The 18,753-nt window shown below is 46.0% G+C and overlaps 1 protein-coding gene across 1 annotated transcript; it reads right to left on the bottom strand.

Annotated features, from left to right (window-relative positions):
* Positions 1-3,782: 3,782 nt before the first annotated feature.
* On the bottom strand, positions 3,783-17,538 carry LOC150001241 (retinitis pigmentosa 9 protein-like). The gene is made up of 6 exons (XM_090287037.1): positions 17,315-17,538; positions 12,584-12,614; positions 11,172-11,301; positions 6,348-6,439; positions 5,474-5,535; positions 3,783-4,401 (listed from the first exon to the last, which is right to left on the bottom strand). The coding sequence occupies exons 1-6, from the start codon at positions 17,473-17,475 to the stop codon at positions 4,203-4,205; spliced, it is 675 nt and encodes a 224-aa protein (XP_090143163.1). The 5' UTR covers positions 17,476-17,538; the 3' UTR covers positions 3,783-4,202.
* Positions 17,539-18,753: the final 1,215 nt, after the last annotated feature.

The following is an 18,753-nucleotide window of genomic DNA, read 5'->3' as shown; positions in this document are numbered from 1 at the left end:
TTCTTTCTTTCTTTCTCTTTCTTTCTTTCTTTCTTTCTTTCTTTCTTCTTTCTTTCTTTCTTTCTTTCTTTCTTTTCTCTCTCTCTCTCTCTCTCTCTCTCTCTCTCTCTCTCTCTCTCTCTCTCTCTCTCCCTCTCTCTCTCTCTCTCTCTTTCTCTCTCTCTCTCTCTCTCTCTCTCTCTCTCTCTCTCTCTCTCTCTCTCTCTCTCTCTCTATCCCTCTCTCCCTCTCTCTCTCTCCCCCTCTCCCTCTCTCTCTCTCTCTTTGTCTCTCTCTCTCTCTCTCTCTCTCTCTCTCTCTCTCTCTCTCTCTCTCTCTCTCTCTCTCTTTCCTTCTTTCTTGAGTTAGGTTTTGGTAGCAGTTGGAAGGGATTGGGAAGGATGTCTCAGAACGGGGAAGAGAAGTTGGTGTGGAAGAGGAACCCACATGGCTACAACCTGCGGTATTAATGGGGACTGATGAGATGACAGAGTGAGACACCAGATAATGAGGGGCTTTATGCCATCCTGAGGAATTTGGTCAGGAATTGTTCCCCACTTCCTGACAGGGTGTGACAAGCCATTCAAACGCTGTAACTGGAGTGAATGAATCAAAGTGGGTCAGGAAGAGTTTTCTGGCAGTGGCGTGGATTACAGGCCTGGGAGATGGGTCGGGGAAGTTACTAGTTATTCAGGTAAGACCTTGGAGAGGACTTTAAGTCCTTTGTATTGATTAACAGAATAGGAAAAGCATTAAAAAGAGGTGCCTGATAGCTTTGTGGGATTAGCGAGGGTGAAAAAATAACTTTAATAACACCTCTATTTCTGCTTTGGGTGGTTGGATAGTGGCCCCATAGTGGTTTCTAGTGACAGGGAAATGCTATTATAGTATTTGGTTGTAGTTTCTCATCCAGTACGAGGTGTAAGGTCAGACTTTTATTGGGAAAGTTATCTGTCTCTGTAGTTTCAACCATTCAGTTGGCTTTTTACTCCTTAAAGATAGTGTTAAACCCCAAGCTGAGATTTCTCTGATTACTTTTAATAAAGAAAAGTATCCAAATGCTTGTATAAATATATTATGCTAAGTACAATTCCTCAACACTGAGACTGAGTTTATAAGATCGGCCTTACAACATTGACTAAATTGCCTCATGTACACTGATTTGAATGCAACTTGCTTCCTTTATATATTTAGAAGTTTTATTTTGACTTCGTTTGTCGATTATGTAGTGTGTCTTACAAAATCAAATGCCTTTGCCAAGAATGTGCTTGTATGAGAAAAATGTCTTTGCACTGATCACCCCTGAAGAGTGGAAATGGTGTGTATGTGTGTGTGTGTGCGTGTGTGTGTGAGTGAATAGTGCTGAATGAAGTTTAGAAAGGCTTTCAACTCCAAAGAATGTTTGTTTCCCTTCACTTTGTAAGGCCTGATGTGAATTTTTCTTATTGATTTGAGAGCGAGAGAGGGAGAGAGAGAGAGAGAGAAGTCGTTTTGTTGTGCCCTGACTGGAGATCAAGCCTGCAACCTTGGCATACGGGGATGAAGCTCTAGTCAGCGGAGCTACCCAGCCAGGCCCTGACATGAATTCTTTCTGAAGCATGACAGTCCTGAATTATGCTTAATGTGTGCTTGGCCTCTTAAAAAAAAAGAGAGAGTCATTACGTACAAGTGATAGTCTTCGTGTGCTTACTAACTGACGTGGCCTGGGAACCTGCCATTCAGAACAGTCATCTACTCCAGAGCTGAAGAAGGGTTTGGGGGCGTCCCACTGTCCCACTCATTGCCCCATCATGTGTTGAAGTCTGGGAGATCCAGGGAGGGACTGGGGGCCATTCGTTACCAACCCCATGGTGTGCCCTCCGGGTGCCTGCTGTCTGAGGGTTGTGACGGGCTGAAGAAAACAAAATGACTGACTACCATATTGTTTTCCTAGGTTTCAGAAATGGAAGCCTGTGTTTTCCATGTTCAGGGGTGCTCAAAGAGGATCCTGGCTTCCTCGTTCCTCAGTCCCCCACCACCCACCACACTGAACCACAGACCTGTGTTCCCTGTGTGTTATGATCAGGCCCAAGTGCAGCACTGCAGTGGCTGGAGGGAAGAAATGAAAACGAAAGAGACTCAAGTTGAACTTCAGCAGGCTGAGAACCCGAGTCAAAAATAAGACTCATACCCAGAAGACAATAGCCGTGACATTGGTAGGGTGGCCCGTATCTCTATGGCTAATATTGACAGAGACTGACCACATTCCTGAGAAACAGATGGGGCTTTGTCTTCTGTTGCCCAGAAGAGGGAGCCACGTGGTAAGGTCTCTGGTAAGGACATTCTATGCGGAAACCCCTCAAGGAACCCTGAGAAGGATGATGAAATGGAAGAGGGCAAAGGATCCCGTGTAATACAATTCTGGAAGACTTGAGAAGAAACTACGCGTTCGTATGATCTGGTTTATGGTAAAGCCAGGCCAGAAGATGTGGTGCGGCCCAATGGAATTTGAGACTCTATGACACAACCCATTTAAGGAAATGTACTATTCCATTGGTATGTCACAGGAAACTAATTTCTGAGTTCCAGCTACAAAGAATAGCTAAATAGTGCCATGGTATGATGTTTGGTTTGGAACATTGATATCTCTCTAGATCTGAACTAATAAAACTATTATATGAAGTTAAGAAATTGTGACATTGTGAAGTCTTTGGAACGATAAGCTGTGAAACAGTAAATAAATTGAATTGCACATGGCTGTCACCCTTACACATTTCCTTCCCTTTCCCTAATGCCTGCCTCACTGATGACACCACCAACAGGGTTCAGTCATTTGCAAATACATCTTATATCCTGTCTTATAATCTGCAGGGACCTTTAGATAAGGTGAAAAGGATGGCAAAGGAGAGGACAGAAGAAATAGATGAAGCTGCCTGGGTTGCAGGTTTGGTCCCAGGAGGAGCACGGGCAAGAGGATCTGTGTTTCTCTCACATCGATGTTTCTCTCCTTCTCTTTCTCTCTCCCTTCTCCTCTCTCTAAAAATAAATAAATAAAATCTTAAGGAAAAAAAAAAAAAAGGGAATCCAACCCCCAGGGGAAGGAGCAGGAAGAGGGAATGGTGAGTTCCTGGGACCCTGAGGATGAAAGCAGTGACCCTGGCAGAGAAGGAGGGACACTCCCCCCTCTGAGCAACATCTGGCTGTACTGGGGCTCACCAAGGACACCCTACCCTCCCGTGAGCTGCCTTGGCTGCACACAAAGCTAGAAGTTTCCAGGGGGACTGTGCTTAGCCAACGGGGTGAGGATGGATTTCGGGATGTGGGTAGTTGACCCAGGGCAGTAATGCCTGTATCCTTGTACTTTTCTGAATCAATTATTCTGGGAATAATAGTAACCACAGGAAAATGGCAGTAAGATCTAAGCAAGTTAAATATATTTTTCATTGGTATTACAGGATCTCCAACCCCCCCCCCCCAAAAAAAAAAAAAACCTCAACCCATCATGCCAGGGTTTGGGAACACAGGCCTTTTGTGTACGAAAGGCCCAACATATTTACCCTGTTAAAAAATGAAAACTAAAGACTGTGCCAACAATGTATAGCATGCTCGCATTTATGTTAAAAGAAAGAAAAAAGAAAACCCCCCACATTTGCTTATGACAATAAAATATTTCTAGATGGCTTCACAAAAAAACTGGTAATGTTCCCATTGGGGATGGGAACTGAGTAGCTGGGGGAGGAGCAAAGTTTTTCATAATTAAACCTTAGGTACCTTTTAAATACAGAACACATGCATGTATTATTCAGAAACCAAAAGGAAACAGGTTTGAAAAATAAATAATGGCCTTTTATTATCTTCAACAACAGAGAAAGGTCCAGCCTGCAGTCTGGGAACTAAGCAGCCTCACCATGGAGGGCGACAGCGCCTGGAGGGGCATCCTCAGGGACCCCTCAGTCCCGCCACCTGCCGTTTCTAAGGAATCACAAACCCTGGTGACCAGCAGGGCCACACTGGGAAGAGCCTTCCTGCTGGATGTCAGCCGCTGTCCGGAGCCAGTGCCCGGGAAGGTGCAAGTCCCTCCCCGCTGGTCACACCTGCACTGGAAGGCAGGTGAGGACGCACACGTGTGACCCCAGACACCCTCCTTGGCGTCCTCTGTCCCGTCCTCTCCGACCCCACAGTCCCCTGCTCTTGGCCCCAGAGTCCGACCCCCGGGGCGAGAACCCGCACCAGCCCGGCTCCCGTCAGTCCGAGTCCGCGCTCTCGTGGGACCTGGAGGACTTATGCTTCCGTTTCTTCCTCTTCTTCTTTTCTTTCTTCCTTTTCTTGTGCTTTTCTTTCTTCTTCCTCTTCTTGGGTCTCTCCTTACACTCCGAGGAGCTGGAGCTGCTCCCGTCTTCATCTGAGGTGGAATCTTCCAGTAACTGCTTCAGCTGTTGGATCCTAAATGGATGAGATCGGGCAAAGGACCGCGAACGGTCACTTAGGCTCAGCGGGGAGGGTGAGGAGGGTCTCACCCACGAGCACCTCACTGAGCACAGAACTTAGTTTTATCTTTGCTCGTTTTCCCCGTTCTTGTCCATACGCACGTCTGCTTCACAGGACTGTCACCAGGGTACAAGCGTTCTGTATTCTTTTCATTGTCCTAAGTATTCCTGCACGTTTCTTCTTCTTCTTCTTCTTCTTCTTTTTTTTTTTTTTTTTTTTGAAAATATGCTTATTAAAGCTGGGGACAGTGAAACAAGGAAGGACAGAGAAGAAGCAACAGGAGAGAACGCAGGCGGGGCTGCTATCCGCTCCCTGGGGAGTCAGAGAAAAGGGAGCCTTGGAAATAGGGTCAGGGGGTCAGCCCAGGACAAGCTATTACTTCCCACTGCTCCCCTGGTTGCAAGTCTCACGGGGACACTACAATGTGGGAGGCAGAAAACTCACTGGGAAAGGAGATTCGCGTGGGCGTGCCCCGGAGAGGGGAGCCTGCGCGGTTCTACAGTCCTCACTGCTCTAACTGCTCACAGATACATCCTTTCCTACCTCATCCCCCGCCGCTCAGGTTGGCACTAGGTAATCTCCCTCTTCAACAGTAACTCAGGACCACCAATTTGGGGGGGGGGCGGAGAATACCTCCTGTTTTTTCACTCTATCTTTATTTAATGTTTAAGAATATTTTTAACAATAGCTCAAATCCCTGAAGACACGGGAGAAGATAAACTAAATCATATGTAAGAAAAACCAGTCATACAGTAGAACCAGACACCTAGCGTGGGTTGCCAACATCAGCCACTGGTGGCAGGAACAGACGGGGCCATGCCCACTGCTTTAAGTGAACCCAAGGGGGACAGGTTGACCTGCTCACTCCTGGCACACCAGCCTTTGCGGTGATTTCTCCTGCCCTCCCAGCATTTCGCCATTGAAGGACATATTCAATAAGCCACTCCTCTTCCACTGGAATGGTTCTTTCCCACTTAATATTATGTAAAACTTTAAGAGGATACTGTTATCATTAGGAGACCCTCACCTGATGTCCTTTTCATGTCTTTTATTCTCTCGTATGATGTCATACATGGGATCCTCATGTGCCTTGAGGGTTAGACAAGGTGAAGGTTGGGTTAGACGTCACAGACCATTAGTTAAATAAATATTAAGTCCCTAAGTTTATAAAAGCAGTTATTTTTTTCCAGTTTGGTATAGTTCTTCTAACTCTTCCTAAGGGTTACCGATACTGCAAACTCACTGAGGCTGTGAAAAGAATTTTCCAATTAGAAAAATATAGGATATTTGCCCTGGCTGGTGTGGTTCAGTGGATTGAGTGCTGGCCTGCGAACCAGAGGGTCGTCAGTTCGATCCTCAGTCAGGACACATACCCGGGTTGTGGGCCAGGTCCCCAGTTGGGAGTGTGTGTGAGAGGCAGCCACACATTGGTGTTTCTTTCCCTTTCTTTCTCCCTCTCTTCCCCTCTCTCTAAAAATAAATAAAATCTTTTTAAAAAAAGAAAGATCATCTATAACTTACATACACACTTCTAGCTTAAAATTTAAAGACATCTAATTTTTAGATAAAAACTGGGAAAGTAAAACCCTAATTTTAGTTATGAAACATGGTTTTTTATGTAACTTAGAAAAATGATTGAGTAAATAACAGTATCTTCTTCCAAAAAAGAAGTGCTATTCCCAAGGTATAAGCAAGTACCACTTAAATAGGAAGTTAGTTGTTCATGAATTAATCTGTCATGAAATTTCGATTTAACAGAGATGCAGTTAACATCAGATACTTTGGCCAAAATGTTTCTGTGAATATATTTTATATGAACCTCCAGTTCACTCGTGACTGCCTGTTCACGGATATTCCCCGTCTTCCGTAAACATAAATGGACATTCTGGGGTTTTACTTACTGCTCTGAACTGTTCTAACTTTTGGTTGCCTTTGATAAAGAAAGGGCACTCTTTGTCGCCCGTTCGGTGACCGTACCGTTTACAGCGCCAACCTAAAAACAAAGAAAAAAAAGGAAATATTTCTGTAAGATAACAGTTGCATTTAATGAAGATAAAGAATCAGTAGATCACATCAAAGTTTTTCGTCATTAAACTCCAACTCTAAAAGCAAATGCAATCTGTGAATGACCCATATAAGATCCTAAAAAATCGAAGTTGTCACAGAAGCAGAGTAGTGGGCCCACCTTGAAGTAGTGAAACATACTTGAATTTCAAAAGATTTACTGGTGATTTGTAGACATATGAAAGTTTAAGAACCATTGTTCTAAATAACATTACGACCAATAAAATGAATGAAGGTACGTATAGTATATATGTCTTTTATCAGGTCTGGGATAAATCTAAGTTTTGTAGGGACTGGGAGGCGGGGGAATCTTTAGGGAAAAAAAATATCTTGCCTTAACAAATTTTACAAAATCATATGACCACATCTACATATTGATGGGTCCCTGCAGGCCTTTGAAAGGCACAACCAAGGTGCCCGGAAGCTTAAACGTTATTTCTTGATAAAACTGGCTCTACTCCCCATTTAAAAAAAAACTCCTTATTTTCCAAGTTAATGCAAATAACTATTGTATAAAATGGCAAGTGAAATGCAACTACCTCATCAGAGCTGTAGACTTCTGGGTCAAGATGACATCTAAACACATTTATCTGCTTTCATTCCCTTCCTGAGTCATCATAACAATGACAATGAAGAGAATTCTTTTCAAAAGGAATAACCCAGAAATACATCAAGAACGGCCAAGTGACAGTTTCTATGAATTTGCCCCTCCAGAAAAGCACTGACAGTAGTTGTAAATTTGCCCAAATCAACTTACATGAAGACCTGGGAATTAACCAAAGGCTTGCCACAATCTGAGCAGCATTCATTCAAGGAAAATTAGTACGCATTGGTAAGAATGGCAAAATTCCTGGCATCATAAAGAAAATACATTTGCAATAACTCATTGAAAAAAAAATCTGTGTATAAGTGGACGCATGCAGTTCAAACCCATGTTGGGGTTCTATTATACTTACTACTCTGAACTGCTCAAAAATTTTTAAAATTGTGGTAAAATATAGGCCGACCTCAGAGATATGGTGGGTTTGGTTCCAGACCATCACAATACAGTGATTATTTCAACAGTGAGCCATAATCTTTTTGCTGGCGGAGGGACTTGCCTTCAATTTGTAAAAACAACATTTGCGAAGTGCAATAAAACGAGGTGTGCCTATACACATAACATAAAATGTACCATCATCACCCTGCAGCTCCATGACTCCCTTCTGTTGTAAAACGGAAACTCTATTCCCATTAAACAATAACTCCTCACTCCTCACCCCACCCCAGGAGGTCGGCAGCAACCACTGTTCTATTTTCTATCTCTAGGACTGTAAGTACCCCAAGTGCATCACATAAGTGCCATCAGACAGTGTTTGTCTTTTTGTGACTAGCTTATGTCACTTAGCATGCTGCCCTCAAGGTTCATCCACACTGTGGCATGTGTCAGAATGTCCTTCCTTTTCAGGGCTGCATATTACTTCATCGTACGTATACTCCATATTTTGCTTTTCCACTCATCTGTTGATGGATACACATTGCTCCTACCTTTTGGCTACTGTGGATAATGCTGCTATGAACTTGGATGTCCAAATATCTCCTCAAGAGCCTACTTTCAATTCTTTTAGGTATATACCCAGAAGTGGAATTGCTGGATCTCATGGTAATTTTACTTTTAATTTTTTGACGCACCACAATACTTTTCCCATAGTGGCTGTTGTACCAGTTTACAGTCCCACAGCACTACACCAAGGTTCCAATTCTTTCACATCTTTGCCAGCATTTTTTTTTTTTTTTTTAATAGTAGTCATCCTAGGGGACTTGACATGGCACCTCACTGAGGTTTGCATTTGCGTTTCCCTAATGGTTAGTGATGTTGAACATGTTTTCACGAGCTTATTGGTCATGTGTATATTTACTTGCATATTCTTTGGAAAAATGTCTATTCAAGTTCTTTGACAAATTTTAATCAGGTTGTTTTTTTGTTGCTGTTAGGAATTCTCTATATATTCTTTATCAGATAAGTGGTTTGCAAATATAACATTTTCTCCCATTTTGTTGGTTACCTTTTTATGCTAATATATTTTATTCATGGAATTCTTTATTTTTCATGAAGTCAAATGTGTCTATTTTTTCTTTTGGTTCCTGAGCCTTTGGTGTTTTACCCAACAGATCATTGCCAAATCCAATTTCGTGCAGCTTTGCTCTATGTTTCCTTCTAAGGACTTTACAGTTTTAGGTCTTACATTTAAGCCTTTGATCCATTTAGGGTTAATTTTTGTGTATATTAGATATGGGTCCCACTTCATTCTTTTGTAGATGGATGTCCAGTTTTCCCAGCACCATGTGTTGAAAAGACTCTCCTGTCCCCACTCAATGGTCTTGGTACCATTGTCAAAAGTCATTTGACCGTGTAAGTAGGGCTTTATTTCTGGGCTCTCTATTCTGTTCCACTGGTCTACACAACTGTCTCTGTACCAGCACATTATTTTGATGACTGTAACTTTTGAAATCAGCAAGTATAAGTCCTCCAGCTATGTTCTCTGTTTTTCAAGATTATTCTGGTTATTTGGGGTCCTCTGAGATTCCATATCAATTTTGGGATGGGTTTTTCTATTTCAGCAAAGAAAAAACATGGTGTTGGGATTCTCAGTAATTGTATTGAACCTGGAGATCACGTTGGGTAGTGTTAACATCTTAACAATATTGTCTTCCAATCCATGAACATGGGATGCATGACCATTTATTTATGTTACCTTTAATTAGTTTCAGCAATGCTTTATGGTTTTCATTGCACAAGTCTTTCAGCTCTTTGGTGAACTCCTAAGCATTTTATTTTATTTTTTGATGCTGTTATACATGGAATCATCCCTGTATGTTCCTTCTTGGATTGCTCATTGTCTGTGTAGAGGAACACAGCTGATGTCTGCCTGTCAACTTTATATCCTGCTACTTATTTGTTCCCTAAGTTTTTATTTTTGTAGCATCATTAGGTGTTTCTACATATAAAACCATATCAGAAAAGCTGATTTTTAACCCAGCAAATTAAAAAAATCTGTAAAATAAAGATGTTCCCCGTAAAGTAGGGTCCTGAAAATTGTATTCCCTACGAATCCATTCCAGAGAAAGCTGGGAGAGGATGTGCTCCCCTCTAACGAGGGAATAAACAACAAGGAAGACTCAGCACGCGGGCAGCAGGTCCTCTGACTCAGGAGGAGGCGAAGGGGAGCTGCAGAAGGATGGTGCCTCAGAGTCAGCCCAGGCTGCCGCCACAAAACACAGACCTCTGTTTCCTCCCAGTGTTGGAGAGGGGAAGTCCAAGGTCCGGGTGCCAGCAGGGTCAGTTTCTGAAGAGTGTTCTCTTCCTGGCTGCAGGCAGCTGTGTCCTTGCACAGTGGAGAGAGAGAGGACAAGCTCTCTGGTTTCTCCTCTTCTTAAAAGAAACTAATCACACCAGGAGAGCCATGCTTCATGCTTCATCTAATCCGAATTATTTCACACAGACCCCATCTCCCGATACCATCCCATTGGGAATTAGGGCTTGAACATGTGAATTGGGGCGGCGGGCATAGATATTCAATTCATAACACACAATGAAGCGAGACCCCTGGAGGATTGGCATGGCAGCAGCCACATTCAGAAAGGTGAAGCAGAAAGACCACCTCAAGCACTTGCAGGTCTTAAGGCTGAAGCCTGGGAATTATCTAGGGCTGAATGAGAAATCAGCACATGGAATGAAAAAAACAATAATAAGAATAACAAAAGAACAACCCCCCCCCAAAAAAAAACAAACCCAGAACAAAACAAGACAACCATTAATTCTGGGGAGATTGAGAGCATTTTCAGGACATATGAGAGGAAAAGCAGTCAGTTTACTCTATGACTCTGCTCTGAATGTAATCATAAGAAAACAAACACTAAAGACATGTTGAATCAAAATTATGATAGAACTGTTCTCGGGAAGATGAGATATAATAAGGGCATGTGTGTGGTGAGAGCAGGGGTGAGCTAAGTTCTCATCTGCTGTTGTACAATGTCGACAGATAACGCCTACACCTGAAAAATCAATACAGTACCAGCATAATCTTTAGACACAAGGAATATCAAAATAAGCCACCAAAAGAGCTTCACGTGGGAATGGAGAAAAAGAGACAAGGAACAGCTATTTTAATTGTGTGCACGAAGAACCTCTGTACAAACGAATGTCTTTAAAAGGCTGCGGGACCCTCTCTTCAAGGCCATTTTGTGCAGGACGGAGGGGCGGCGGCCCTGCGGGGGTGGGCTGCACACGCAGAGCCCTGCCTGTCCCAAACCCGCCCTCTGGCCTGCAGCCCCCCACCCTCGGGTGACGTGGATGAACTTAACAGCACGACGGAGGGCGACGGACTGAGGCAAGACCCACAGGGACCGGCCGTCACCCGCCCCCCTCACCCCCACGCACTTCTCCCCCGAAGGCCCTTGCTGGTGCGGGGATGTTCCGCAGAGCGCGCTCCGCAGGCAGCTGCCGCCTGTGCAAAGGCCACCGCACTCGAGTCAGCAGCCCCGGAGCCACATCTCTGCTGCGGCTCTCGCCTCGGCCCACTCCCTGACACACGCAGGCTGGTGTGCGTGCGTCTCTACAGCACAGACCATGCCGTGACCTGAACAGCGCTGTGGTGACAGTGAGGACCTGACGCACTCACACTGCATGACCTTGACCTCCTTCCCCAGTGGCATCCAGAGCCCTTTCGTGGGTGCGTGAGCCAGAAACTCCCTGGCGTGTTCATTGCCCGGCACGTCCGGTATACAGTCTTCGGGCCTGGTCTCGTCTTCCTAAAGCAGGAAACAGCGTGTAAACAATACGCCCGAGAGCTCCGGACTCTCTGCCACCTGCGTCGCCTGGAGTCTCAGGGGCTGGTGCTCCCACGGTCACCGTTAGTTACCCTGCCAGCAACTGGCAGGACCGAGGGGACCGGACGGGCACATGGAAATAACCACACCAGAGAATCACATCGTGAAAAGGGAGCCGCTGTTCTTGAAGAAGTTTCCTAGTAAAGCAAAATAAAAATCTGCCTTTCGTACAGGAATGGTGGACGAGCTCTATCTAAAGTCTAATGCATATTAGATTCTAAGACCTCAAAAAGGTTTCCCTACTGCCCTGGCTAGGTGGTTCAGGTGGCTGGAACATTGTCCCATTACCAAAAGATGGTGGGTTCTATTCCTGGTCAGGGCACGCACCGGGTTGTGGGTTTGTCCCCCTAGGCTGGGGCAGGTATTGGAGGCAGCCAGTTGGTATCTCTCTCTCTCTCTCTCTTAAAATCTATAAACATATCCTCGGGCGAGGATTAAAAAAAACCAGGTTTCACTTTCACTACCTCAGACTCTTTGTGGAATGAGACCAGGTATAAGAATGATTAAACAAAGCTATCTAGAATAATAAAAATGGCATGTTGTACTGAAATAGCTTATTATACCTTGAAGGCCACAGTCACGTTTTCTAGTCACACACATGCTGTATCTCTGATGTGCATGTTCATCACTGAGTAACTACAGTTATAATTAAGGAGCGTTTCTGTCCAGTTTCCGTGAATATTAAATTTACAATGAAATACTTTTTAAATCTTTTAATTTTAATTGAAAGTTTAATTCTTTAAACAGATGAGGCTGCTTTGGCCTCCAAGCTCCCCTCTAAGTCCCACTGCCCCAGACTCTGCCCTGGCCAGGGGGCTGCAGGAGGGGCTCTGGCACCGGGACTCGGGGCCGGACGAGCTCCAGGTCCCCCCGGAGTCTCCTGGTCTCCGAGCTGCTGACACCCAAGGAAGCGGCCCAGGTGAGGCAGGAGAGCTGCAGGGAGAGAGAGAAGGGGGTGATGGCTGAGGAATACACGTGGCCCGCCCCAGTTCCCTAGGGAACAGACGCCCGGCTGATTAAATTCCTACAGGGGGACTGGCTTGTGACAAAGCCCGATGTGTATGACTGGCACCTGCAGGGAAGAAACAGGGCGATCGTGAAAGGAGGTTCAAAACCATACGCGGCCGTTTTCATAACCAGTGACCGAGCCTGGGCACTGAGTCAAACACAGCTAAGAGAAGAAGCAAACGGACTTCACACTGACCTTGATAAGCCCAGGAGGAGGTTTTTCATAACTGGAAAGAAAAGAAAAACATCATCAACCATGTTACCAGGAGCATACACATTTTCATGAGCAAAAAGCAACTGCAGGCTAAAATAAAAAGGCTATTTTTAATAAAAACCTAAAACTACATTATATCTAAAACAGGTAATAAAATCTGCCCGGCACTCAGAGCTCACAGATAAATAAACTGATACTATGCGGCATCCTGCTGAGGCCTAGAACTTAAATTCACTGACACTGTAATTAACCTGGTGTCTTGGCACGATGCTTTTATTTTCGGAGGAAGGGAAAGCAAGAGATTACAGAGAAAACGAGCGGTAAGGAGACCCCTGATTCATTATGGTTCCAAACTATCATTAGAGCTGTCAGGTTGCCGCACAACTTCTATTTACTCCACGTTGAAGAGGCTCCGGGCTGGGCGGGCTGAGTGATCTGCTCCCTTCAGGCTAGGGGTGGGGTGGGGCTGGGGGGTAGGGGCGGAGCGCAGATGCAGGGAAGGGACAGGTGCAGCGGAAGGAGTGAAGGCGATCTGTCCCAGTGGCTCCCCCTCTCATTTTCATGCCCGTCTCCATTCAAGATCCCCCCACACCCCTGCCCAGCGTAAGCCCACCCTATCCGAGCTGCCTGCCCCCACTCCTCAGCTCTCTGACCGCCCTGCACGCCCGGGCTGACCTCACCGGATTCCGGGTGCAGGCCCCCTGCACTAGGTCTGGACGACAGGCAGCATCCAACAAAGAAAACTGCTAGATTAAGGACAGGAACGGCTGCGTGGGAAGGGCCTTGCCGTTTCAGCTGCAGGCCGCCGGGGCCCTGAGGACACAGTCACGCGCGTGCTCCCAGGGCATCTGAACTTGGCCTCAACTCCGTGGGCAGCCGGCGCTGCCGGGAGAGAGAGGCTTCTGGACTCCCAGTCTGGGAGATCTGCCCCGAACGCTCACGTTCAAGTATTTACCCACTATTGGCTATTAACAGGAAACCAGACATCCCAGGCCTGTTCAATGGTCCAGGAGGGACATTTTACGCAGACATCTGGGCACTGGCGCTGGTTTAAAGTTATGACTTGACTCCAGAAACATGAAATTTTGGGGGGGGGAGGAGGAGTATTTACATGCTGAGAGTGGGGCTAATTTTCCAAGTTTTCTGTACTGAAATGCATTATTGTCATCACCAGTAAAACATTAATACACGTTAAAAGAGAGAATTCAATGTTGATACGGGACAAGCTCCACGAAAGTTAAAAAAAAAAAAAAAAGGAGAAAGTAGGGAGCAAAACAGAGCAGTGTATTTGGTCTGCTTCTATTGCTGTGTATGAGAAAGAAGATTAATGGTCATGTACACATGCCTTGTACATATGTAGTACATAGAGAGACTATCTCAGGAAGGATTGGAGAAATGGGTTCCATGCTTGCCTCTAGGGAGGGGAACTAAAGATCATAAACGGGAGAGGCATTTATTTTTCCTTCTATTCACATTTATATGCACATGTGCTAACTAACCTACAACATGCTTTTTAATTACCAAAGAAGAACAAAATCAGTAATATCTTCATTACAGCAATGTTGGTATAAGCCTAGGTTAATACATCTCTGAAGAAAAATCAAAGGTATCTTGAAATAAGAAAGAAAAATGGAGCCACAGATGTGCTACTAAAAGTTCATATCTGCTGCAGAATCACATAAGCTGAATTTTTGTTTTAAAACTCACCATTATGACTATAATCGTTTCAGGAATAAAATCGCAGACGTAACCAGTGAACTATTTCTGTGCCAAGCACAGTGCTAGGTACCAGAAGGGAGTACTAAGGGCATAAACAGAGGCAATGTAAGTCAATAATATTGTAATAACTAGGTATGGCGTCACATGTGTATTAGGCTTACCAGGGGGATCTCTTCATAAGGTATGTAAATGCCTAACCACTACGCTGTACACCTGAAACGAATATACTATTGAACGTCAACTGTAATTGAAAAAAAGAAAACCAGAGTGAGAAATGTCAGAAACAAAGGTGCATGGTATGGATATATATATATATATTTATTTACATATAATATTTATAATCCAAGAAACAAACAAAAAATTCCCAGTTACAACCAAAAAACATACAATGAAAACTGCTCTCAGGAGTGGCAATGTAGCTCTATAACTGTCCCAATAAAAGGAGCTGCTCTGTTTTCTGGGAGTAAGAGACCCCAGTCGCCCCCAGCAGTGTGTTCCAGTCCTACAACAATGTGAATGTGACTCCCGCCGGCCGAGGTGAAACAAGGCAGGGTGGAAAGCCCATGGGCTTAGGCAATGAAAACTCTTGCCTGAATTTGGATTCGTTCTCCCTGCTGTGTGCATTGGGCAAGTTTCTTAACCCCCCCGAGGCTCACTTTCCTCCTGCGTGAATATTTCACAGCACACATGGGAAGGGCAGTCCACAATGCTGGCTTCTGCCCCTTCTGACAGGTTGCTGCTCCCAGCAGCCACCGGAGGCAGCTCAACACTGGACCACTAACTAGGATCACAATGGCCCAAGCCTGGGTCCAGCAGAGGTGGGAGAACACAGCGGGAGGGATGCTACATGACCAACGCCCAGAGCTTTTCTCAGCAGACACAGGAGGCTCTGCCCCGTGAACATCATCACATCGTGAACAACTGGGCCTGAGGAGGCAACTGCTCAGGTGCAGGACAGAGCTTTTCCAAAGCAAATGCTTCAAGGATTTTCTAACACGAAGTGGTGGCATGTCATAGCTAAAACTTAGCAATAACACGGGAAATCTGCATAAATTGGGAAAATGATATGGTTCACTTACTAGCATCCATTACAAATGTGACTGATACACCTTACGCATAGAGACGGAGGGAGTTTGTTATACCGTCTATAAATCCAATAATCCATCCTTTGAGCCACAGGACTTGTACAAACAACAACATATGGCCAAAATGAAATCCAAATTCCTCAAAAACATGTAACTGTTGTTGCCAAGATGAAAGGAAGTGTGATGGAAATAGACATTTGGAAATCTATTATTAGCAATGGCATTGCCTTAAAAGTCTATTTCACAACCGTTTTCACAAATTTAAATGAAGGTAGTTGATGTTTTTTCCTAGGGCTAACAATTCATTAACCTATTAAGGATAATTCTCAAAGTTTAAAATGATATTTACCTACTACATACAACATATTTGGAAATGGAAGTATGTTAGTGTATGGTTTGGCTTCTGCACTCTGACCATTGAGGAGTCCACATGTGTCTTTGCAGTTGATTCTTAAAAAAAAAAGAAAAGGATTTTGTTTATTTTTTAGAGAGAAGGGAAGGAAGAAAGAGGGAGAGAAACGTTGATCAATTTCCTCTTGCACGCCCTCAACCCAGGACCTGGCCCGCAACCCAGGCATGAGTCCTGACTGGGAATCTAACCGGAGACCTTTTGGTTCACAGGTGGGCGCTCAACCCACTGAGCCACACAAGTCAGGGTGCAGTTTATTCTTAATATTAAAAGAAGTTGGGCCCTGGCTGGTGTGGCTCAGTGGGTTGTGCACCGGTGTTTCTCTCCCTCTCTCTCTTTCTCCTTTCCCCTCTCTGTAAAAATAAATAGAATCTTTAAAAAAAAAAGTGGGTGGTCATTATTTTGAACCATCTGAGAAGCCAACTGGCCATTCAGATTGCAATAACTTGCTCTGTGTAGTAAGACTACGTTATCTTCCCCGCTGTGTATGGGGCAAGCAACCTTTAATTTGGCAGACAGCACCAGGACCATGGGTGCCAGTCATGCAAGGCCTCTCTCCTGCAACCACTGTCCTACTGTCCTACATTCAGCTCAAGGGCCACACTGAAAAGAGCAGGCCAGGCTCCCAGAAAACAAGGTGTTTTGTGTCGAAACTCAAGAGCAGCTGACTCCCAGAGCTGCTCACGGAACCACAGGGACAGAGAAGAACGGGAAGGTCACTATTCCAACCTCCCACCTGATGTTGCAATCTCCTTTACAAGCCGCCCTCCTCCCAGTGGTCACCTGGGCGCTCTTGACCCCTCAGGAGCTGGGAGCGCAGCGCCTCCTGAGTCAGGCTGGGCTCACCTGCAAGAGTACATGCCTCTGGTCCTCACTCCTTAGGTTGGGTGGGTGGAATCGGCCTCTTTGTAGCTTCCACCCTAATCCTGATCAAAGTCCTTAGGACTGGAGAGCAAGTCTACACGGTCCTCTACCTGTCAGGCACCTCCCCAGTAGTAGGGGCGAGTTCTTCACCCCATTGTTTATTCTGACCCCACTAACGTTACAGGACTGCGTTTTCTCTTCCCTCAGTAACAAATGAAAAGACCGTATCGGGTTCACAGCGGGCCCTGTGGCCTGAACACCCTGAAAGGACAGGGACCAAAGCGCACTTCTCGCGTATTCAGCCTCCAAATCCGGAGCGAACGCCTAATGGAACTGCAGCGAAACTCCGACACGTGGACAGCAACCTCGGCTCCGCGATGCCCCCGCTTCCCGCCCCCCGCGTGCGCCCCGGGCCCTGGGGGCGGGGCCTGCGCCCCAAAGCAGCTCAGGCGGCCGGGGAGAGCCGGGCACTTCCACCCCTCCCACCGCGGGGCGGCTGCCAGGCTAGTGAGCGCCGCCCGGGATCGGTAACAGCAGACGGGTCGCCTGCCAACTCGCAGGTCTCCAAGGACCCCGCCTACAGCGCCCACGCGGTGCCCATTCTTTGTAGGACCCCGGGGGCGGGCGGGGACTCACAAGGACTCCACGTGCTTGAGCTGCTGCAGCTGCTGCGTGTCCTGTCGCTTCCGCTTCTGTTCCCAGCGCCGCTGTAGCTCCTGCTCCCAGGGCTCCCGCAGCTCCCGCGACCCCGGAGCGCCCCCGGCCCCTGGATCGGCGCGCCCCGGCCGGGACGACATCGCGGTCCGTGCGGCTCAGGCGGCGGCGAAGACGGCACTTCCTCCGCGCCACGCCCGCAGGTCACCGCAGCGCCCCCTTCTGCCGCCGCCGCAGCCGCCGCAGCCGCCCGGCCGGTGGCCGCAGCTGCGGGTCCTCGCCTCCCCTTGGAGCGCAGAGCCCCAGGCAGCCCGGCAGGTTGGTGCCGGACGTCGGAGCGCGCCCCCTGGCGGCGGCCGAAGGCTACAGATGCCGGCGGTTGGGAGCTTTCCCCGCTGGCCGGGGACCGTTAGAGTGTGCGTTCTCTGGTTAAAAACAGTGTGTGTTGCCCTTAGACAAGGTTTGGATGTTGAAAATGAAAAGCTAATGTACATTGAGTGCTTTTATGTGCTGATCATTGGGCTAAGCCCTTAATAGGATCTGATTTAATCTTTAAAAACTTAAATTCTGGTACTACATTTGATAAGGAGACTGAGGCCCAGAGCCAGGATGCGAAAGTATTAGGTGCTTAACTAGACTGTGTTTTTAAAGTGTTATCTGATACGTGGTTATAATAAATCGTTTAGCTTTAACATAATGGAATAAACCACAAAGGAAGTGAAAGTAATAGCATAGGGAATATTTCCCACAAATGTGGCATTCAACATAATATCTAAAAATATCTGGGGAGATCTTTCATATTTATTACAGGAAATCCAAATAAACACACAAAGGACTATGAACAGACATGCAGTGTTACACTGATGTGTCCCGGAGCTGGGAAATCAGGTTTCCATAATCAGTTCGTGCAAGTTACCTGGGCCTAGACATACCTTGCAAGACATTCCCATCTAATCAGGAAGATGTAGGCTCAGGAAGATGTTTGTGAAGCAAAGAAAATGTAACTTAACAGAAGGAAGATGGTCTACAGAGTCTAGAAAGGGAAAGCCAAGGAAAAGCGATCAGGCAGCGTTTGTTCAGCACGGGCCACTGCCAACACAAACTCTCAACACACGTGAGTGTTCTGGTGGCTACAGGAATATAGGCACCCTTTGGAATAAGGTGCAAAATTGACCACACTGGTCCCATCTTAAAGGAAACAGCCTCCAAGACTCGCCGCGCCCCTGTGCTGATGCCATTCTCACCCAGCCACGTTCTGAGAGTGTACCCGTCATATCCTACTACAAGGAGAAGGATGGCCAGTCAGATCTTGGTACTGGCGTCCATGGAAAGGTATGTCTCCTACTGTAAATCAAAAACTTGACATTGTGATTTAAGATTTAATGTGACTTTGGTTGCTGTGGCAAATTGTATTATACAAG

This window comes from Furipterus horrens, unplaced genomic scaffold (genome assembly GCF_987537825.1).
Source record: "Furipterus horrens unplaced genomic scaffold, mFurHor1.1.pri manual_scaffold_9, whole genome shotgun sequence".
Classification (NCBI taxonomy): domain Eukaryota; kingdom Metazoa; phylum Chordata; class Mammalia; order Chiroptera; family Furipteridae; genus Furipterus; species Furipterus horrens.
The sequence above is the reverse complement of the archived record's forward strand: the minus strand, read 5'-3'. Positions and strand labels throughout refer to the sequence as shown.